At 42.3% G+C, this 23,472-nt stretch overlaps 2 protein-coding genes across 4 annotated transcripts in view; both read right to left on the reverse strand.

The window, feature by feature from the left end:
* Positions 1–992: 992 nt before the first annotated feature.
* Positions 993–3,873, reverse strand: LOC311258364 (ras-related protein Rab-11B-like). Its single transcript, XM_084354589.1, has 5 exons — positions 3,742–3,873; positions 2,552–2,747; positions 2,266–2,459; positions 2,094–2,174; positions 993–1,984 (listed from the first exon to the last, which is right to left on the reverse strand). Exons 1-5 carry the CDS (start codon positions 3,779–3,781, stop codon positions 1,839–1,841), a joined length of 657 nt encoding a protein of 218 aa, XP_084210715.1. The 5' UTR covers positions 3,782–3,873; the 3' UTR covers positions 993–1,838.
* A 1,875-nt stretch (positions 3,874–5,748) lies between these two features.
* Positions 5,749–23,472, reverse strand: part of pip5k1ca (phosphatidylinositol-4-phosphate 5-kinase, type I, gamma a) — a 67,133-nt gene continuing 49,409 nt past the window's right edge. The window contains exons 9-18 of one of the 3 annotated variants that reach the window (XM_084353984.1): positions 22,899–22,982; positions 22,599–22,647; positions 20,064–20,148; positions 19,400–19,561; positions 18,622–18,763; positions 18,340–18,372; positions 17,962–18,075; positions 15,648–15,912; positions 11,244–11,333; positions 5,749–9,297 (exon numbers count right to left, since the gene is read on the reverse strand). In XM_084353984.1, coding sequence (XP_084210110.1) covers positions 9,295–9,297; positions 11,244–11,333; positions 15,648–15,912; positions 17,962–18,075; positions 18,340–18,372; positions 18,622–18,763; positions 19,400–19,561; positions 20,064–20,148; positions 22,599–22,647; positions 22,899–22,982 — 1,027 coding nt within the window. In that variant the 3' untranslated portion in view covers positions 5,749–9,294. Of the gene's footprint in view, positions 9,298–11,243; positions 11,334–15,366; positions 15,401–15,647; positions 15,913–17,961; positions 18,076–18,339; positions 18,373–18,621; positions 18,764–19,399; positions 19,562–20,063; positions 20,149–22,598; positions 22,648–22,898; positions 22,983–23,472 lie in introns of all 3 variants that reach the window. The other 2 variants (XM_084353985.1, XM_084353986.1) reach the window with 2 other exon arrangements.

The raw sequence follows: 23,472 nt of genomic DNA on the forward strand, positions 1-23,472 counted from the left end.
TTTGTTTAAATGAGGATGAAATATCCTAAAAGTGTCCAATATTTTAAGAGGCGTGATTTCACCTTGTGCAAGACCACCTATATCACATGTGTAGATTTAAAAAGGTAGCCTAATAAATAAATAATTATAAAAAGGAGCCTGTGCTAATGGACTTCAATGTGATTAAAGCCTCTCCTGCTCTGTGTACAAACACTTCTGTTGCTAAACAACAGCAGGGGACACAACATTAGGGGTACACTGTGATTCACACATCCAAAAATAAGTCTGTCTGCTATACGGTCGTGTGGATTAAGTTTATTTAGGTCTGAGTGATTCCTCTGTAATGTGAAAGTAGCAAAACATGTTTACATCCGCTGCCTTGACATCTTTTTTTTTTTCTTTATGAAGAAATGTGACATGTCACAAGAGAAGCAACACATCGAATCGATCACACATGAAAGCTTTTCTAACAGATGAGTGAAAAGGGAAAGTTCAGCCGACCGTTTACATATTTGCATTTCTTATTTTCAGTTCCAACTTCCCGACTAACAGCCGTTAAAGTGGCTGAGTGAAAGTGTTAAATGAAGAGCATTTCAAGATCGCACACATCTTTATCCATTTCCCTTCGACAGATATCACATTCAAATGACAGCAGAGGTCGATGGAGCACATGAGAGGAAATGTTAAGGACGCACACACACAAAAAAAAAGCATACAGTGCATGTTTTTCTCTTTCCAGCACTTTCCTTTACAACCGACAGGAAAATGTTACTTGATAAAGATGTTAAGTTTTTTCTTTTAAACAAATGGTGTTTTGTTCTGGTGAAAATTATTGGACATAAGTGCAAAAGAAAAAAGATTTCCATTTCGACAGCCTGCTGAAACAAAGTCCGACCTGAGCCAACCCAAAGAGAGGAACACAAGGCTCGAGTCCAGGCTGATTCCATTATTTCACAAACCATAAATCACACAGCACAATTTAGAGCATTACTTTTGTTGTAAAGCATTACAGATTTTGCGGTAAAAGCTCCAGATTGGTTTTGCCAAGTACAGCAATGAAATGCAATCTCAGCAGCCTTGAACGCGTTTTAATGAGAAAAAAAACCTATAACTGATGACGATTGCATCCGTTTCCTTTGGTATCTTTGATTTACACACACATACGCACACGCTCGCACACAAATAAAAACACTTCATTTGTTTCACACATGCCCGTATCAACTCAAAGACAGTCACAGCCAGTCTGGACCCTGGCTCATGCTAATTTCATGCCTCAGCGGGCACGGGGCTCAATTAAAACTGAAGAGGCAAATAGAGAACTCCAGACAGAGTACACATCGATACTCCAGCGGCACCTTCTCCTCATCTCCTCCTCTAGACTCGTAGTGCATGATAGGCAGAATCAGGTCAACCAGACATGAAATTGGGATTCCACTGTTGCAAGTCTGTATCATTGCAAGCGGAGAAAAAAGGAGGCGAGTAGAAACCACTTGAAGCACCGATACACACAGTCTACCGATCCCTCACCATTCCTTCAACAGGAGCGGGTCAATGGGACCATAAAGGCTAGTTAATTAAAAACAAATTGCAGTTTACTACAGCTTTAAGATTAACCTCGTAACACGCTATTATGATGCCATATATCTTCTAAAATCAGAGGAAGACAAACATACCATGAAAAGAAAAAAACATGGATAGAAACCAGCAAAAAAGGAATGTCAAATACAAGAGTCTTGGTGCCAGAAACTTCTGAACCCACGAGGGTTATCGTGATGACAGCAGCATGACAGTTGAAGTAAACCAGAGGTAAAGAGAGGAAAGACTGACAGAAAGTCAAACAGGGAAAGAAAACATGAGTGTCACAGGCTTTGGCAGCAAGGGAGTTTGCTGCCTCTCTGCCCGTCCGAGGTTGGGGGGAGGCTTATGTCCACTACGTTGTTTCCTGGAGACTCATCATTTCCGGATCTGTCTGATATTTGCTTCTGAGATACGATACGGTAGATTTCTGCAAGAGAAAACGATGAACGTCAAAGCAGTGAAACTTAATATTACATTGCCGTGGAGATTTACAGCAGGCTGCACATGACATTGAACAGTTCATCACTTTTTCCTACCTGTGAGAATGTTCTTAAAGGCTTCTTCTACGTTAGTGGAGTCCAAGGCCGAGGTTTCAATGAATGAGAGAGTGTTCTTTTCTGAGGATGAGGAGACAAAGTACGACGTGAACAAACAAACTTTACATGAAGTGCGATGCCGATTCATTAATAGCCTAACTTTATAATTTACCTGAGAAAGCTCGAGCCTCATCAGTGGGCACAGCCCTGAGGTGGCGGAGGTCGCTCTTGTTTCCCACCAGCATGATGACGATGTTGTTGTCAGCGTGGTCCCTCAGCTCTTTCAGCCAGCGCTCGACGTTCTCGTATGTCAGGTGCTTGGCGATGTCATAGACTAGGAGAGCTCCGACGGCACCCCGGTAATACCTGGTGACATCATAAACCAGATGAATACAATAACTATAACGTCTTTTTTCAAGTACAATATACATCAGTTTACACACAAAGCAGATACTCACGCTGAGGTGATGGCTCTGTAGCGTTCCTGTCCAGCTGTGTCCCAGATTTGAGCCTTTATCGTCTTGCCGTCCACCTGGATGCTGCGGGTGGCGAACTCCACCCCGATGGTGCTCTTGCTCTCCAGGTTGAACTCATTTCTCGTGAAACGGGACAGCAGGTTACTCTTCCCCACTCCCGAGTCTCCGATTAGTACGACTACAACCAAAAAACACACAGCAAGAATACATTACAAAACAACAGTGATGGTGTAAAATCAACACGGCTTCTTCCTGTTCAAGTCAGTGAGTGACATATACTATAGATATTTAATACTGTTTTATATACAATGTCCATCAATCACCTTGCTGTACAGTACGATCCTGGTGCTGAGTTCACTTCCTATTCTCAGTCTTTTATTGTGGCTGACTCTTTATGACAGCTTTCATTGTATCATGCCTTATAAGTACTTCCTTGACTCTCTATATATCCCTTTTCTTTTGGGGTTTGTTATTTTAATTTCCCAAATGTACTAACGAGCATCAAGCAACATATAATCGGGTTGTTTCAGTAGCCTGACATGTTTGAAAAGTGTGTTTTACTGTCTAACACAACTGATAATGTGATCATCAGGAGCAGCTTAGAGAAATATGTCAAGCAGCAGTTATATCTGTTGTTCGGCGATGTCAACAAGTTAGCTTAAGCAGCCTTAGCTTAACAAAACTCATAAAGTCAACTAATTTAAAATTAAGCGCATGTCTAAGGCGACAGAGGGCAGCTGTTGAACGGCGTGTACTTTAAAGTGCACTTACGGTCGTCTCAGCTGTTTCTAACGAGGCCAAGTAGGTGACATGTTAGCAAGCTAACGTTAGCTTACTTATGTAGCCACCTACTTACCTGGCGTTAGCCTGCTACGACACTAGCGTTAAATGCCATCACTGTAATCGCTAATTGTTTTGCGAGGTTAAGGTCTAAACTACTACAGGTGAAGTATTGGACTATTAAACACCACTAGATGAACTTATAACAGCGACTGCACAGTTTGCTCGACAGTCAACGGCTATCATGTTACCGATTGCCACTTCACTGCTAGTACAGCTAACTTTAGCATTAACGCTGGCTTAGTTGACTTCCTCAGTTCGACCTGCTGTCACGAACTTTTACAAAGAAGACGAACACGCTGTCATTCGTCCGCCTCCCGAGAAGACATTACCTTTGAACAAGTAGTCGTACTCGTCATCTCTGGTTCCCATCTTAGAAGAGTTTATGCACTTTTTAAATACTTTCCCCCACAAACAACAACAGCCCTTCCCACCGGCAGCTAGTAGTAGGCACCGCCTTCGAGGAAGAAGAGAACAAGCACGTGAGTGCAGGAACGTCGTTGTCGGCCAATTAGAAATGTTATCGCGTTGACTGGCAGATAGACCGGCCAATCAGGTGCTCCCTTTGAAAAATCCAACCAATCACCATCCACGGTTGAACACACGGAGAGGCATTACACCCTTTGTTCTCCAAACTTCAACGCCCTACGTCCTCCTCACTGTTTCATAATGTTTACCAGAGGCAGAGCACACCAGGATAAGTACAGTAAATATTTGTCAAGAAATAAAAAATAGATAAATAACATGTAACATATAAAAAAACATGTATTACTACTTAGAAAAAGCAGGTCCTCTAACAAACAATCTAATAGGGTAATATTTGCTCCTAACTATGCAATCAGTACACTGTTTATAAAGCAGGTTATTGAGTAAGTAACATGTTATTGTCCATTTATACTGCACTGTGTTGTCTCTTAGTGGACACACACACACACACACACCACCAATAATAGATTGTGCAGGTTCTGGTCGCTCAGTCTGGCCTGTTGACGAGGAAATTATTCCTCAGTTTCCCTCAAACCGCAGAGAAAGATGGATTTTCGAGATTCACTCCTCTGATCTGCTGGTTGTCTTATTAGTGGTCGTTTCCTGTGGCAGAAGTTTCCCTCTGCTGGTGGGAACAGACGCTCTCTGGCTGTTAGAGGGAAGTAACTTTATCTTCAGAATGACCTTCCCAGCTCCCACAGCCACGTTTTGCAGATATCAGTCCGACTAACAGGCCTCAGTGGTGTTGTCAACTGGCTAGTTAAATCCATCCCTCCTACAATTTGGTCTAGACCAAGATAGCTCAGCAGCTAGTGCCCGGATTTCCAATAAATTATTCCTTATCATTTTTGGCAAATCTTACAGGCAGACTGCCACCTTCATTTATATCCCACAGTAAGGAACAACTGAATATGTTGCCTTCAGGCGGTGTCGTAACTGCTGAACAATCTCAACATGTGAATGTGGCAACTATGATGGAGGAAGTTGAGATCACATACAGCTGTAGCTGTTTGGATGAATGATGGTGAAACAATGCATGTTTCACTGTTGCTATTAAAGGAACAGTTCACCCCAAGAATGAAAATTCAGTCATTCTCTCAAGTTTTTTTAGTCCACAAAACATTTCCGACAACATTCAAGTCTCCAGAAGCTGGAGCTATTTACACATTTTTTAAAAGCTGAATTTTTCGCTATAGCTGCTAAGCTTAACTTGTGAGCACAAACCCCATCTGAAGTGAGTGCACAAGCTCAACTGCTCATCAGGGGTGTAAATAATGTCTTTTCAAATCATTCTGGGATCTCACAACTACCAGAGACCTGGATAACACCGGACGAGCTGTGTGGAGCCATTTTATGTCACGTTTTAAAACAAGACTGCATCTACTTCAGTTGTTTAGGAGAATGCTGCGATGCTGTGAAGCTCCAGAAATGTTTTTGTGGACATGAAACTTCGCCCGATTTTTCATCGGCAGGAGACTAGATAATGACTGAATTTTCATTTTTGGGTAAACCTGTCCTTTAAGCTTTGATTTTCATTTCTATTTCTATTCTATTTCTATTTTAATTGTAATGTGCATGTAACCCTCTGAATTACATACCTGGTGTGCAAAAGGAGCTAAAGTAAACATATCCCTAAAACTGAAGCCTGCAAAACAATGTATTTGTTTGTACATTTCCACAGTTTTTGTACACAATTACTCATGTGACCCATATGATTCATAAACTCTGTGGTGGCAGTTAAAGCATTACAACTGAAAGCAAGGTGACCGGTACAGATGACTCATTTCCAATTTCCGAGCAGACGTCTGATGATTTCAACAAGGACTTAATAAAAAATAATTTATGATATCATCTCCATGGACAACAATTCATAGAACTGCTTTATTTTGTATTCATTCTGACTGAGTCCAAACACACACACATACAGCCATCTATTTATCCTCACGTATAAATAGATGAATATACACAGATATACATAAATACACATTTCTGATATGCATATTCATTTTAAAATCATGCTATGTCTCTGTAAAGGACTCTCCCTATTGGATGAGGGCACACAGCGATTTGAAAACACATACACAACACAGCTGAACAGTTGGAAGAATCCCTATTGATTTGCATGTACAGTAAAACCCACAAATCTTTCAGTTTTGGATATCTTACAAAGAGACAGCTGTGGTTTATAGACCATAAATATACAGCAGCTGCATCTCAATAAACACACTGAAGGATATGGTACAGTAAATTATGTAGATTGCAATCATTTCTTGCCCAGCAGCAAAAATAAAACCAAATAAAAATAATATTCTCCGATTCAAATGGAAAATATATTTGTATATCTTTATATATGTATTTATAATTTTATGTACACATTCTCAGGAGCACAACTATGAGAAAGAAAAATAAATACAACAGCACGAGTGAAAAAAAAATATAAACGATAGGCCTACATGTAAGATTTCTCAATAAGGCAATAAGAATGAACTTAAAAGCTAGACTGTACAAAATATTGCTGCTATGGTCTCCATCTGATGAACAACAGCAAACTGATTACAACTGGCCACTGCACATCATGAGAATGAGCCGATTTTTCTATTTTACAAAGTCTTGACATTGATGTGTCCCGTACACACAAATACACATAGAAACGTACCAACCAACTGAAGAAACTGCCTCTGAAGTCAGATCATAAAAAATCAGTTTGTTGAACTTAAGTCTTACTTGAGAGTCCTAAGATGTCAGCCACAGAGAGACTACAGTAAACACTAACCCTACGATGACTGTGATCGACTTCACCAACACACACACTTGATAATCCTAACATAAACGCCGTCTAAATATCAGCCCGTGTGAAGCAGAAACGAAGATAACGTGATGTATGTTTATTTGGCCTCTATCACTAGTTCATCTTCAGGTCCTCTTGAGAAGTGCAAACAACATTCAACCCATTTACAAACTGCTGTGTCTCACCGAGTCAACACTGCAACGCACTGTGTTCATTCACATTTACAGATAACAGGTACGATATTGACTGCAAATACTACAACTGATGCTTTACATCTACAAATGTCCAGTCGATGGATGTCTTATTGTGAGGAGGTGAGGGCGACTGTCACCGATATGCTCGTTGTTTTTCCACCCTAAGAAGAAATTCTTTTGTTACAAATGATTTGTGTGCATCTGTCCAAAAATACAGCAACACTGGAAGACATTGTCATAAGTTAAGATTACCATAATGACCAACAATGTTGCCTTAGTGTTGCGATTTAGTCATAAGCCTCAGCCGTTTAGTGAAAAAAGTAGTAACACTAAAATTACACGACAAATACGTGATGTAAAAAAACAAACCAACTGGGAAACTACTTTAAAAAAAAAAGTAGTTCTTTGGATGCAAATGAAAAAAAAATCGAAGCATTTGAGAGTGAAAAAGTAGCAGTAACAGTGAAGATTGGAATAAAATACAAATAAATAAAAGTTCATAGCAGTAAAACAGCAGAAGAAAAGCTCAGGAATAAAAAACGTTCAAAAAAACAACGACATTTGACATAAATAATAAATTATGATGCTATGAATGAAACAACATGATCGCTAAATATATTCTCTAAAGGACATGATGCGATTCAATTCTTCCATCTATAAACAAAACTGCATATACTGACTACCAGGAATGTGACGATGTCTGTGTCTGAAATCGCATACTAACACACTCAATCAGTGTCTACTGCATACTGTCGACCAAATGAACGACTAAGTATGCCATATCCAGCAGACTGTTCGCACTGAAGTATACTCAAAGCAACTGCATCACATGACTGTACCGATCACAACGTTACTGGTCCGTGCTACCCTGGAATATAATGTATTTATTTGAAGGCAGTTAGCTCACATAGCTGCATACTCAGAAAGTCCTGCTAATCTATGTTTTCACTTTGCAGATCAGCTGGATTTGGGGGATCACGTGATCTTGTCCGGCTTCAAGTTATGCGCTTGTGTCTTATGAGGAACCACTGGCAGCTACGACGTGGTTTGGATGTGACGACCAGCTAAAGAAGCAACGATTCGTTTGAAAACAACAAAGGCTGCTACTCGAGAGGTTAGTGTAGATGCTGCTACAGCATCAGTCGTCAGTGACGTAAGAACTGGAGAGTTTATTTCATCGAGAGAAGGCACTGAAGGCTTTTCTTGATGGAAAATATGTTTTCCCCTCTTCTCTCAACTGGCTTAGGTAAGAGTTTGATATACTAACAAGCTCAGACCCCACTGTTGAACTGACTGGATGACGTCAGCTTGCGATAGACGGTGATAGACAAATGGCTCGTCCAGTCACCTGCCAAGTATCTTTTAAAACTGCCTGCCCTTTTCCGAACAGTTTCTCAGGGTGACTTCCTCGATCTTTCTATGCCCCAAAAACCCCCGTCTGGCGCGTCAGGTTAGGCATTTCTTGCGTACACAATATCCAAGCACTACATACTGAATTTGACATCATACTTGCATGAACAGTACATTAGTATGTGATTCCAAACACAGCTGATGACAGACACATATCGATGATCTTTTTCAATTGGCCAAACGGTGGTTATCATTGTAACTCCGGCTCTACGAAGCACAGGCAGAGCCCTCCAACACCACAGGCTCGACCGCTCACCGCTCACTCTGAAGTCCGCGTGTGGCTGGATGTGCTGCTCGCAGGCGGACATCACGTGTTGTGTTTCTCTTCCAGCTGTTCAAAGAAAGCTGGATGGAGGTGAGGAGGGTACAACAGCGATATAGCCACTACCCAGAGCAGCACAAGTTCAGTGAGTGACTGGGAAAGCCTGTTGAGCCTGTCAGAGGGCGCTGCTTGTGTGAACTAGAACAAACTGTACAATACATACAAAAAGTATTCACCCCGTTTGGAAGTTATTATGTTTTACTTTATGTTAACTGACTTTAAAGAGTCTTTTTCTGCTGTTCAGTGTAAAAAAAAAAAAAAGCCACATTATATCTTCTTTGATTCGACGTTGTGAGATAATAAAACATGAAAACGTCCAACGAGGTGTGTACCTTTCATAGGCACTGAGTCACTGTCATGGATGTCGAACAGATAAGACCACATCCGTATACACACTACTGTATGTCACACATACACATTATTATTAAACCGATATAATTTTTGTTTGTGAAGGGTGAAAGGCAGGGATGGTTGGAGATCAGTGATGTCATCACTGTCAGGATTTTTTTCCCCCTCTCTGGTACAGAAGTCACTTTTTTTTCCCCCTCGGTGTTGTTCAGTTTCTGTATGCATGTTTAAAATCCTGGTTCGGACAGAGATCCTGCTGCTACCGCTGAGGTCTGGACATCAGACCGACGAGTCCTCTCCACTGAGACATTCGCTCCTCTCTGCCAGAGAACAGGGTTTACTGTGGGAGACACACACACAGACAGACAGAGTTAATGTGTTGGTGTTCACAGTGTAGATACTTTGTATTTCCCCAGGGTGTGTCTTCTCATGCATTACTTGCTAATAACAGTGGAACAGCAGGCAAGATAATAAAAGTGCTTTCATCAAATAAAGGGGGAGGCAGGAATCTCATAAACATAAAGTAACAGTGTAGATGTATTCGTGTTTTACACAGCAGAGTGATTTTAAGGTCTTGACACGGCGGTCCACAACAGTCTGACTGCTGCGAGTCTGATAGTATTAACTCCACATCTGATCAATTTCTGCTGTGGATTTTGGGGATTGTTTTGTATCAAGTAATGCTGAAATTTCCGGAAGACAAGAGCAGACGTACGTGTAATTAATTTTTATATTATCAAGATCAGGAGTTTATTTTTGCGCTAACAAATCATTTATTATGAAAACACCACTTTATTAGAGATTACAGTTTCAAAGCAAACTGTATAAACTTTTAATTAAGTTTCGTCATATGTTGTGCGAATGTTTTACCTCATGATTGAGGGTGTTTACATTATGACTAATTACTGTAAGGGATAAGTGTGATAACAGTACTATGGGCTGCTTGTTTCCACACTGACACTTCCCACACTTGTGAGGAGTAACCAGGCGCCATCTAAGCATGCTGACATGACACTGCCGATCTCAATGTCAATTAACTCGTGATCACAAAAAAACCCCCAATTTTTATTATCTTGAAATCAAGCAACGTTTATCTCAAAATGTCGAGATTACATAAAATAATTGCACCTACTGCCGTTATTGACTTCTGGAGTAAAGTAGGAATTTCCTGAACAAATCTGAAATATTTTAATTTATGCTTCACCTACGTAGTTCAAATCAAGTTTGGTCTCTGGTATATTTAAGCTCTCTTTGGTCCCTCCTCTACAGCTGCCATGTCTGTTGTAAACAGACATCATTGAAAACTTCCAACACGTGTCTGCTGAATTATTTTAAACTGGAAAATGAAAGTCCAGCCACTTACGTTCGGCCAGCTATAGACCAGTGTGATACGGCAACAACCGGAATTAAACTAAGTAAATCAAAACACAATTTAATATTCTTTTACATCTTTTGTTGCACATATCTTCCCAAACCAATGAATGTAGTCACATAACTAGTTTGGGAACATCCCTGGTGTAAAGATGTGTCTGAGAAGATGAAAAATAACATGAGCAGGAAAAAGAACCAATGGTGGATGACACCTTATCAGAGCATGCGATACGTTAGCGTATGGGCAAATGCTGCTACAGTGAACAAAGTAGACAAGCAGCCGCACATTAAACCTCTAAAGGAAAATAGTCTGAGCCAAGTGACGTCATTTCTAATTTAACTTGATGTCTTAACCAGATTGCTCTCACTGCAGTGAGAACATTTACATGTTTACACTGAAAATAAACTAAAAATCTGAACTCAAAAATGCTTAAAATTAATTTATATTGCATTAAAAAAACACCCACGTTGCCCACGATAAACAAAATCATGTCCACGTCCTGTAAAATGTGACTCCTCTGTGAGTTTCATGTACACATCTTTAGTGGGACCGTCTAGCAGCGTGAGCTGTGGAAGTCTGGTGATCCACGAGGCCGATGCAGTAACCTGTTGTGGTAAATGCTGAGCAGCTTGTTGTTGGAGGGACACAGGATGGCTGGTCGTGGACTAAATGGTCACGCAAGCTGCAAGTGATCATTTCCACCCAATTCTCAATGAGGACGAATGAGTTTTGTAATGTAGGGGTGGGTTTCTGGATGCAGAGCAAAGATGGTCTGTTGAACCTGAGAAGCTTTTTCTACATTTACTGTAGAAACCTCATTACCCTGAATAAACAGTCACCACCAGACACACCTGATTTTATCCCTCATCTAAAGGATTTTTCCTGTACTTGATATTTTAGTGCTTCTCACTTACTGTCTCTCTTTCCCAATCCCCATCTGGCAGGGCCTTTGACTCTGAGCCATAGTGTAGCGGAGAGTACACCCAGGTCCTGTCCTCTGGAGGCTGTTTTTACACACCCACCACAGCAGAGGGGGACAGAGGAAAGGCCAGAGGCACAGAGACAAGCAGCAGGGGCAGGCAGGAGAAAGACACGGGAGATCACAGGAGAAGAAAAGACAAGACAGGAAATGAAAATTAGGGATGCATATAGGAGGAAATGATGCTGAGAGAGACATCGGAAAGTGTTGAGTCTGACAAATCAAATAAGCGTTACGTGTTTAAAAAGATGTGTTATTTCAGCGGTTAGAAGACTTGAACACAAAGATGAAAATGTTAGCAAATATCAGGTTGTATCGAGGGTGATCAAGTCATATGTCTTAGTCTTTTGCCCCATTCGGACTAGCTCCTGGGACGCAGAGTGATGTGTTCAGAGCGAGGGAATGAGTCGCTGCATCAGCCAAACGGGAAGGATGAGGAGCGGGAAGGTGGCGGAGGAGGAGGTAGGAATGGGAGGAAAGCCAGGATGCTGGGACAGTCAGACACAGAAAGCATCCTCAGTCAAAGCAAAACACAAGAACAGGATGTTTTTTTTTTCCCTTTCCAACAAGCAGAGGAGCTCTTTGCACAAAGTCTTTAAAAGCTTCGATGTGTTCTTTGTTTCTGACGGTACCAGCCCTTTAAGAGAGGGAAGCAGCTGCAGCACGGTATGTTGGCGATGGTGACGGGGGTGGAGGTGGTTGATGTCACACACACATACTGTATATACACACACACGCAAAGCTCAGCAGCACGTTGGCGCTAACGCGCTGTCCACACTGGTGCAAAGGGAGATGAGGCAGGCTGTCAGTGAGTAAGGAAACAAACGGAGACTTAAAAGACAGATTGTCAAATAAGACGTCTTGTGTCCTCCCACACTTTATTGTCTTCTTCTCTATGGGGAAAGTAAATATAGTTTCTTATTCTAACACAAAAACACCTCACACAAAGCTGCGGGAAACCTTGATTCCTCTCAACTCTTTAATGACACGTTTCATTAAACCAACAGCAACATGCTCAGGACTAATCTACACTCACACTAGGACAGGGACCACTCACGAGACTACTACCAGCTAATTCACTTCTCACTTACTGGCCGACTGGGCTGACTTTTCCTCCTCTGTCGGAAAGGAGAGACCACCCAGGTCCTCCCATCAGGAAACTGACAACATGAGGGAATGCATCGCAGAGACAAACACAAAGAGATATGAAAAGATGAGGTGAGGTGGAGAGCGACAGAGGACGAAAAAAGAAACACGCTGAGGTGAAAATGAAAGACTGTCCTGCGTGTGACCCAGCAGAGATACACTGGATGAGTCAGTGGTGACAGATAGATTCGCAAGTCTCGCAGCCACAATGTCTTCATCTCCACACCTCCACGCGACACGCTACTATCTCACCACTTTCAATCTGACTCGTGAGGACAATCACATGACTGAAAGCAGCAGAGAAAGAGAGAAAACGATTGAGGACTAGAAGGAACAGCAGAAGGTGAAAATTATGAGATAAAATGGGCGAACAGAGCGAAGGGAGGGTGGAGGTGATGAAGTGAAGATGCTGGAGAGCAGACAAAAGAAGGAGCAGAATCAGATGTGGAGGACAGAGGTGAAGGAGAGCAGAGTGAGAATCATGAAAAGTGAATGCGGAGACCGTTGATAGTGGCTGAATAATTTAGTCACAAGCCACTCTGTGAAACCTGTGAAGTGACGACACACACACACACACACACACACACACACACACACACACACACACACACACACACACACACACACAGACAGACACACACGCACCTGTGTCCCTCTGCGTATCGAGCAATCACTCCAATCTCACCGTGGAAGCATGTGCCGTGTTCTTCCCCTCAGGAGCTACATGATCAAAAACGCTGCCGTCTCTTGTATCAGAATTCAGAACATATTCGCGGCCCTTTCCTTCGGCACTGTGGATAATGTGCACTTTCAAGCTTTGAAAAAGATGGTCCTGTAACTCAGACCGGATGTTCCTGCAGTTTGTCTGGACACTAAACAGAGGCCAGAATAATTTGGTTATGTTTAGTCTCTCAAAAACATCAAGGTAGCAAGCTGTAAAGTGCTTGTGATTGTGCCGTGGAAAGCAAACCAAACCAAATAATAAAAAGAAAGGGAGTTAGTTATTGAACTCAGTCCTCGGTCAGGCTGTTTTTTGCCCTCATTCTCTTTTACAATCACAATAGAGTTGAATTACAAGCAGCAATTATGTAATGCTCCACAATACACAATAATATAGATTTTCTGCCGGCTCAGAAAGCACTTCTATTAGTTGAAACTCCTGAAGGATAAGAGGAACAAACACAGTGTTGACACAGGGGCAGCAACACTGAAACTGTTCTGTGGTACCTGGTGTTTCCGTGCGAAGGGGCGTGCCATGTCATGTTGTTCCCAAACGAGCATGTGGAACGAGTCGTATCTTTTTAACTGTGCTAATCTGTTCGATCAGCTGCTGTAGTTGATTGACTCACAAACATCAGTTTGATGCGGGCGTCCATGTTTTCCCAAGCAGATGCGCTGGGACGCATTCAGATTGTAAGTCAGGAATACCCATTTAGATATATCGACTTCTGACTTGCAGTGGATTGCAGCATACGTTTTAAAGAGGGGAACAACATCAGTAGTACTGGACTGGGATGGGAGGGGGGATAAATTCTTAGATGCATCACGATTATCTCCTTAAGTCAAGTCAATCATCAGAAATCTGAGAATTCCCACCCCTAGAGTTGAAGTGGTTTGGTTACAGAAGATCAGATGCACAACAAACCACATGAATGTGTAGAGAAGTGCAAGAAGACTGGAACGACAAAAAGGGGCAATAAGACAAATTTCAAGCTGAAGCAGCGGTTTGAGTACGAGGACAGCTAAAGTGAGTTTAAACCAAAAATGTTTTTCAGTTTTTTGTCACACCATTAAGAATATTATTATGGCAGAAATAACCTGAAATATCCTTATATTATTTTAGGGCTAGCACCTAGAAATGTTTTTCAACAGAAAAAAACGAGCGACCATGCAGAAACCTGATGTGTGTGTGGGATGATGAAGTGATGATGACGAAGATGGAGATATCAGAAACAGACAGGGAGGATGATGAGATGGCGAGTTGGCTGACTGAGCTGCTGAATGGTCAAACTGAGTGAAAGCGGCAGGGATCCTGACAGTTTATCTTATTTCATATACACGAAATGTGGAGCTTTGCTTCCTCAGTTTGGCTCTTTGGCAGCGTGTTAACAGCAGATGAAACAACTTACTCTCACTGGGCCACTCCCAGCCTGTCTCTGTGTAGTTACACTTCAGGATGTGCACAGTGTCGCTTCATGCAGCGCTACAGACCCCCTGCTGCCGTGTACAGAGAGTCTATCCCCTCCCTTTGAAGCGTGAAGCCAGAGCTGGTCAGATGAGAGGCCTGTTAAATAACTGAGGGAGCTCTTTGACTAACCTGTTGGCCATTAGGATTTCTCATGCCACATTAAAGGGTGTTTGATTCCTGATAGGAGACACCCAGCAGGAGCACGAGCCGGGTGGGAACATTTCTATCTGTAACTGCGATCACTGGCTGCGCTCTCCATCCTCCACCTGACACTCATACATTCATTTATGGGCGCGCTTTTGGGCACATTTAGACCTGCCAACACAAGGCTATCTGATGATAGCTGCTTGCTTTTAGTAGAACGAGCCTGTCGACTGAAGCGCTTCGTTTGTTATTCAAAATTTAAATGCTGAGTGGGTCCCCAGCCTTGTTGATGATCACATTAAACATGAACTGCAAAGTGATGCTGACATGCTACTACCACTCTACAAACACCCCAAACCAAAGTGCACACTGCAATACACTGTGTTTAAAGGAATAGTTTGACATTTCGGGAAATACACTCAAAACGAGATGAGAAGATTGATACCACTACTCTAAATATGGAGCCAGCAGGTGGTTAGCTTAGCTTAGCATACATTCTGGAAGTAAATGTCGAAGTATTCCTTTAAGTGAAAGCACCACACACTGCAAGCAATAACTGCACGCACTCGTATTCCCATACCGGCTTGAGTCATTACGTCCATCTGTCAACGCCTCTGCAGGAGAGTATCACACAGCTCAGTCCTTGACTTCATCATGTATTCATCGTGAATACATTGTTTATTATAAATTAATCTCATATTAGCCAATACACAATGATGCTGCTTAAATATTAAAGATGATTTGATGGATAAATAAAAATGTCGAACTGAAAGAGATGAGAAGTGATGGGAGCTAGTCCTAGTCTGAGATGTGCTTACTTTTGTGTGTATGTGTGTGTGTGTGTGGAGGGTTTGTACGTACAAAGTAGATATCTGTGATTGGCACGTCATCCTCATCATCGACTGAAGCCTGGCTGGTGCACCCTGAGCCGGACATCTGGCTGGCTCTGTCCGCCTCCATCACCAGCTTGGGACTGGACGGGGCCTCCTTGGCTGCTGCACCAGGGGAAGAGGGAGCAGCTTGGGCAGACGAGGAGGAGGCTTCGGGTGCTGGCGAAGAGTTGGAGGGCGCTGCTTCTGCTGCTGCGGCATCGGGAGCCTCGGCACCAGCTGCTTCCTGAACCTCACTGTGGGCAGGCGGAAATGGGATTGTTTGAGAGTTAGTGGAGACCAGGGGTGTTCAAAGTCTGACACTGTGGGTCGTCCGCAGACAAACTGAGGCAACTGCTTGTTTTCCTGCACATCCATTCATTTTTTACATGATTTTTAAGGCTTCGTGTAGTTTAAGGACAAGCCGACACACAGCCAGCATTAACAGCCACTGATCGGGTCACTTGCCATAAGTCACTTTCCTGCAGCAGGGCAGAGGAACAGGACCCTGCTATTAGTGAAAGCTGGCTCTGGCTAAAATTCAACAGCTGTGTGTGTGGGGGTGTTTATCTGCTTAAGCTCCAAGATTTGCCAGCTGGCTGTGTGCTGCCACAATCCTTTATTGTTCCTGTCCAGATCATAAACTATTAAGAAGGATTTAGGCGCATCCACATTGCTTTCTCAGCTTCTGTGTTTGAGCTTAGCTCCGACTGAGGAAAAGCCCGGCAGTTGGCCGTGAGGCAAAAAAGCCAAGAGAGAAGTGATTGGCTGAGTTAATGAGGGGGACAGGATGGGGGTTGCCAGGCAGAAAGTCTCTCTGTCACCCCATCTTTACAAAACTGCACATATACTGTATCATTGTCTGTGTATCAGACTTTCTTTACATTTCAGTTTTTTCCCTCTCCAGTCGCTCTCTTTACTCATCTTCTCCCTCTGCCTCTGCTTCTCTTCCAATCATTCCCTTTTCTACGCTCCATCTCTCTCCTCTCACACCCCTTCAACCAGTTCTCCAGCTGCAGGTGAGTAAGAGTTAGCCCGAAGGAGTGGGCTCAGTCAGATGGTTAATTCAGTTGCCTGTCGCTATATCAGCTGCCCTCACCAGCCCCCTCGCTCCTCTCCAGCTCCTTCCAGACCCCCAGGCTATATGTCTAGCCACTGCCTTCTCAGCATCAGACCCAATTATTCAGTTGGTTTCCCTCGGCAATCACACACCCCGATCCTCACTGACCTAAGTATGAAAGTGAGCCCTACTGTTATGCTCCGTTTGAATTTAGTTTATATCATGCAGCTTACAACAAGTGTTTTTGTCTATGGTTTTTCAGTTATGTCTCCCCGGCTGTTTTCTGTTTTTCAAATTAAAATAAAATTCCAAACCAATTAACGTTATTTAAAAACCAGGTTAGGACATACAATGCATCAGGTCGCCCCAGCTTTATTGGAGCTGCCCGGGGCCTGAGGACTTCTTGCCCCACTAACCTACTTCTACTGGCTGGTTCCACCGAGTCAGGGCTCCTTTGGCCCCACGTCTGCCTCCCTTTGTCACCCCAACACACAGCACAAATTAACATGCATGTGTGCACTCTCTCATAACCTGATTACTCAGAGCAGATACAGCTTCATAAAGTGCCTGCAGCATTTAGCTGTCCACAACAGGAGACCCCAGAGTCCTATAAACAAATGGGTCAAGCTGCTTTCTGGGTTTATCTGTGTGCCATGTTAGAAACTATGTGTGTGTATGTGTGTTTGGGACAGGTGAGGCGTGCTAATCTAACAGCTGGCTGAACACAGGTGAGACACTGGAAGCAGATTATTTATAGTGTGGCGCCAAACTGAGTCATATTGATGATTTGGGTCATGAAGGGCTGATCAGAGCTCTGCAGCTTATCTGTCCTGTGTCGGGGTCACATGTATGCTGACAGTGTATGACAGAGCTGTTTTTGTCAGTGTTTACAGGGAAAAGACACCAGCACGTCAGTGTCATGGTCTATTTTGTGTTCATAGATATATCTAACATTGTGGGAGTTGCTGTGTGGGAGTTGTTTGAGTGTCTTAAATGTCTATTTATGTCTCTTTTCAAAAACTTTCAATGTCTTGATTTTGTTTTATCTCTAATTCACAAACTTTCAAGGATTTTAAGCACCTGTGGGACCCCATGTACTGAACACTAACACTTAGTGTGCATTATGTCTATTTTTTCATTCATTAGATGTTTTGATGCACTGTAAAATCTAAAATGTACTGCACATTATCGGGTAAATCATGTAATTCTGTTCAACAGTGTATGTGCCACTGTGTTGTCGGTGTACCTGGTTTCAGGCGGTGGAACGGAGATGGTGGGCTCACTGTCGTGTCTCTTCAGCTCCACCTCCACTGTGATGGTCTGCTGATCCTCCTCACGCACACGCAGCTCCTCCTGGGTCCTGAACACAAACACAACACACATCAAATAACACGCAGGGAGGAAATGAAACATGTGTGAAAAACAAACGCAGCCACATCTTAGCAACGGGAAGAATGGGCCTACTCATAAACACACCAGCCAACAAACTGACCTCACATTTTCTCCTCCACCCACCCACCACACCCAGAAATGTCTAATGCTGTGAAAACTCCGAAAACAGCTCAGTTAGTCCTGCTAAAAAAGGTTTATGAAGTGAAAAGCAGAATTCATGCCCTTGACTCACCTCCCGTCATGGCTGAGAGACTGGGTGTGCCTCCTGGAGACAGAGGACACAGTGTCAGTACAAGCTGTACATGAGCTAACACACAACACACTGGTCCGGCTCCTAAAATATCAACTAAGGATGCCGTAATGTGAATTTTCTCTGTTTAAGTTTTAATCTAAAGATTTAGGTGAGATTCACCTAAAAAAAGAAATATATACTACAATGGTAACAGGCCTCAGATTGTAATGGATGACTCCAGTGTTTTAAAGTATACGTGTATGTGTGTGTGTGCGTGTCCACCTGTAGCGGGGGTGCTCGGCCGTGTCAGAGGGGGACCTCTCTGGGATGGACAGAGAGGTGGTGGAAGAGAGAGTGGTGGCAATTGATGCTGTGGTGGCCTCCTCAAATGATGGAGGAGTACATGGAAGAAGATCTGGTCGCCCTGGAGGAGACACACACACACAAACACACACACACAAACATACATTATTTTTAATATTTATCTTTGAGAAAGCTGATAGCAGTTAATTTTCTTTTTTCACTTGTCTGAAGTGCTGTTCTGCTTGAGTAGCCCTTTGTTTCCCATGGCAACAGCTACAACCCTGTTATTTATCAAGGGTTGGAATAATCAGTAGTGTTATTGTTTACAGAAGGAGACTGTGAAACATTTTCATGTCATGCAGAGAGAAGCTGCCAGCAGTCGAAGTCGAAACTCTTTAACTCCTAACACGCCGCAACAGCAATGGAACCAATCGCAATGTTCGCTTCCAATAACTTCCAGGTAGAAAACCTCTGCGTCACGGACTAGCTTACAAACAATTAAATTGTTTTTTCATGATGTTATTTAAAATCTCATTCAACTAAAATGTATGTTTGATGCTTTAATATGTCATTAAAAACAACACTTTGACGTTATGTTGGATATTGTCCGGCCACAGACTAAAGAAGATGTGTTCATTGAATGGCGGATGTTAAATTCTGGTCTGCGTCTGTGATTGGCCTCTGCTCCTATTATCTGTGTCTGGTTATCCTGGGGTTAATTCACTGGATTGCAGCACTGTATACTGGCGTTATTTACCTTCGTCCTCCAGCGTTGGGAAGCTGCGAGCGCCTCGCAGGTCGTAGATATTCTCATCTCTCTCGGAGGGCAGCTGGCTGGCTGACCAGGCAGCACCAGGACCGCCGCACTTCGGCACCGACAACGACACACGGCCCTTCTTGGATGGAGATGACTTCAGAGCTGTGGGACAATGAATATTAACACATTAATGATCCCATATTATGCCCATTTTAGGTTCACAATTTAATTTAAGGTGTCTACTAGAAAATGTTTACATACATTAATAGTTATATGGCAGCTAGAGTTGTTTTATGATGAAAAAAAGACATGGAAATCTAACAGTGTACAATATCTGACCTTTAAAGAGCATACAGTGCTGTCAAAATAAACTATTTTTTTGAAAACGAAAGGTTTTAAATCGTCTTGTCCGCCTGCACCATTTCTGATAATTGCTACTTTCGGTGCGAGAATCTTTGGAAAGGGATGAAAAAGGATCAAATTGATGTTAAACCTTCACATGACACGAAGCAGCACCTAATAAGGCTGTTCGCTGCTGCATCTGATTTTCCTGTCAAGGCTCGGCAGTAAAAGAGACAAAAGCCTGGCATCTGACATTTGTGTCTGTGGCTCCTCCAACACAGCCCTGTCTGACTATGTAAGGCAGTGTCGAAACTGAACTCACAGGAGCTCTTCCTGAAAACCGTGCTGCTCATGAACTTGAAGAACCTGTCGGCGTAGAAGCCCGGCCGGTGGACTGATACAGTGTCCTGAGGGAGAGACGGAGAGATTAATGAGACAAACAGTGCATGAATAAAATGATCAAACCTGCGCTTACAGTAGATTAATACATAGTGTCCCATTTTCAGTAATTCCTTTTCTCTGGGTCAAACCACCGGACAGAACAACACACACAAAAAAAGCAAAAAAACAAAAAAAACAAACAAGTGACAGACGGAAACACAGTCAGACAAGGCTACAGACGCGTCTCTTCATTATTTATGTTGCAGCAGACTGACAGATGACACTTGGTGTTTGGTGTTTACTGACAGAGGGATGGAAGAGACTCAGGGAAGTGAAGGAAAAGCAGCTCGGTTATTATTAGGCTTTTTGCATCCGCGTCACCGGACTTCTCTATGAGTAACATCTTTGTAGGCATCCACCTAACTGAGCCAACTGTGTGTAACACAGAGAGAGCAATGAGTGTATGTTATCATCAGCAACAGTGACGCACACGCGGCTGTTACAGGGATGCTTGCTCTCCCACACATGTCTTGCATATGAGTGTGTTTCAGAGTGGGAGAGTGGAATGAGTAAAGAGAGAGATTAATCATAGGACGGAGAAAAATCTGTTGATGATGTAAAGTGCAAACCCCGGAGCACATGAAGGAGTGTAAGGTGCTTCAGAGCTGTGTCTCGGGGAGTATCTAGTAACTAGGCATTGTAATTGGATACAGTTGCTGAGAAAAAATGTGTTATCAAATTACACTTATCTCATCTAGCAATAAAATCAGAATGCATTGCTCACTTTGATTTGATTCGTTGATTAGATCGAGTTTATGTGTGTTCAAAACGTAATTTAGCTCTAAATTTTGCCTGTGCCCATCCCAATAGGCTACATATTTATGTTTTATTAAGCTTGTGTTTGACATATTACCACATTATTTGTTGAGTATTATTATTTGACCACTAAAATCTAATCAGTTCATCCTTGATTCAAATTGGATGTTTATATCAAATCTGAAGAAACTCCCTCACAGCGTTCTTGAGATATCACATACAGAAGAATGGGACGGACATAATGCCTCCGGCCAAGGCTGTCGCCGGCGCAGGGGCATAAAAAGTCATCAAATATAATAAGTTGCATTACTTTGATGATGTAATTAAAACAGTTACATAACCTATTACATTTTAACAGAGTAACTACTTATCTGTAAGCTATGACAGTCCAAAAGTAACCTTTCCAACACGGTTCAGAACTGAGAGACCTGGAGTTGATGGAGAGCGAGGAAACATATACTGCCCCTCGGTGTAAGCAGTATATTGACCAAAATAATAATTCAGTGAATTCTTATGTAAACTGTAGTTGTAGTATGTGCTCGATGTTATTTTTATATCATCCTTTTGCTTACCGCTGGGAATTCTGAAATGCTTTGCAAGCTCTGGCTGCATTAATGCAACAAAGACTGTGACCTTTAAGTAGTGAAATCGGACCTGACAGCTCACTTTAAACAACACTATATGCTGTGTAGGCTAGCAAGAGCTGCTTATCGCCATGGCTCAGGTCTTATTTGTTCATTAGATATAGTAGAAATGTATGTGGTCATGACATTTTAGAAACCCAAGTGGCATACAGTGTGCACACTTGTAATTCAAATACAATAGTAAAGAAAATCATCAGACACCGTGTGTCTCTCTCTCTGTTTCTCACACTTGAATAAAGGCTGACTGTTTATAAAGGTGATTTACTGCAATATGAGCAAAAGTCAGTAACGGCTAATCTTTGTGACAGTGACGTAAAACAATGAGAATGAAAGTGTATGGACTAAACAGTTTAAAAATAAAACCTCAATAAAAGACAACCGGGGCTAGTGATCGTCACACAATTCACCTTCGAGTAATCCATATCTCTGCTTTAAGCTGACTTCTAATCTGCTTTAATAAACAAACACACCCACAAACATTAATGTGTTTAAATAAACCTGTGTGCTTTCACTTCCTCAAACACTGTGTAAAGCACTATGAAGGCAGATCTACTGGGCCGGGAAGATATCATACAATAGTCATAGTATTAGCTGTGCGGGTTGAAAGAGAGCGAAATTAACAGATAAAGTAGGAGACAAGCCGACAGAAAATAAACATAGAGAAACAGACTGTTCTGCCAAACGTGAAGCTAATAAAACTCCTCATGGAAAAGGAAAAAAGCTTGAGGCTACTGTTTATGAGGTCTGGTACTCACTAAATGTAACTGTTGTTCTTTTGTGTACTCTCCTAAGAGACTTTATGTAAATAAAACCAGTCTCGTCTCTGGATAATGTGATAATACAGAATAAGATGGAGCAAGTTAAGACAGTTACAATTCTATATTTGTTGTTACCTGACTATAAAAGAGTCAATGTGTTGTACTGTGAGATGGATCGAGTTCCTGCATGTGTGTATATGTTATGTCTCTGCATCTGACAGACTCTGTCTCTATATGAAAAAGCTATTAAAAACTCACCCCGTCGTGAACCAAAGCCTTCCATGTGTGTTCCAGTTTCTTGATTAGCCTACAGAAACAAAGAGAAGCACAGTTTAACACAGTGATGTTACATATGTCTTATACATTAGGGTCATAGGCAACATGCCTGTAGGCTGAGGACCTTGAATGTGCTGTCTGAACTGATTAAGTTGTTTCAGTGCATGGGTAAACAGTATGTATATATATGTATATATAATTATTTGCCTTCCATCTCCAGTCTGTGACTCACTGTGAGATTAAGCTAATAATGGAAGAGTGGTGACCGAGTGTAATGATCACCTGTAGGATTGCAGGATGTCGATGATTCCGATGTAGAGAAGGAGTCTCTCTCCTTTCCCGTTCACAGCCGGGATACCGCCCATCCTAAAATGAGAAGCAAAACGAAACTGGAATTTCAACAACCACCGAATGTTCAAAACTGAAGATAAACATCTGCTTTCATATGATCTGGTTCTCCAAACTGTGATGCTGTTTCACCTGAAATCTAACAGTAACAGATAATCTAATGACAAAAGGCTAGACTTCTCTTTTTGTTTTTACTAAAATGTATGAAGAGAATTAAAGTGTATTTATTCCTAGACTCTTTGTAATCCATTCTGGCTTTTACTAAAGCAACTACCTTCACTCCAGCAACAGTGAAAATGTCTTAATTTCATAGCCGGCAGTTTTTTGGCCTCTAGCCGACCTGCCAACCTTTTAATCCACACTGAACCTAAGTACAGCCTGAGATCATCTGGCACGACACTGCTGACACTACTCTGATGGGTAAATCCTACGTTTGCCCTCAGGGTCACTTGAAAGTGGAGCAACCTGCTTCAGTGTGACCTTCTAAATCTCTCCTCGAGTCTTGTTT

Source organism: Pagrus pagrus, assembly GCF_965226575.1.
Source record: "Pagrus pagrus genome assembly, chromosome: 6".
Classification (NCBI taxonomy): domain Eukaryota; kingdom Metazoa; phylum Chordata; class Actinopteri; order Spariformes; family Sparidae; genus Pagrus; species Pagrus pagrus.

Coding starts and splice junctions, on each gene's coding strand:
- LOC311258364 (XM_084354589.1), bottom strand. CDS start 3,781: ATGGGAACCAGAGATGACGAGTACGACTACTTGTTCAAAG. Junction 2,460..2,551: donor TACAGAGCCATCACCTCAGC/GTGAGTATCTGC, acceptor TGATGTCACCAG/GTATTACCGGGGTGCCGTCG. Junction 1,985..2,093: donor CTTTAAGAACATTCTCACAG/GTAGGAAAAAGT, acceptor TTTCTCTTGCAG/AAATCTACCGTATCGTATCT.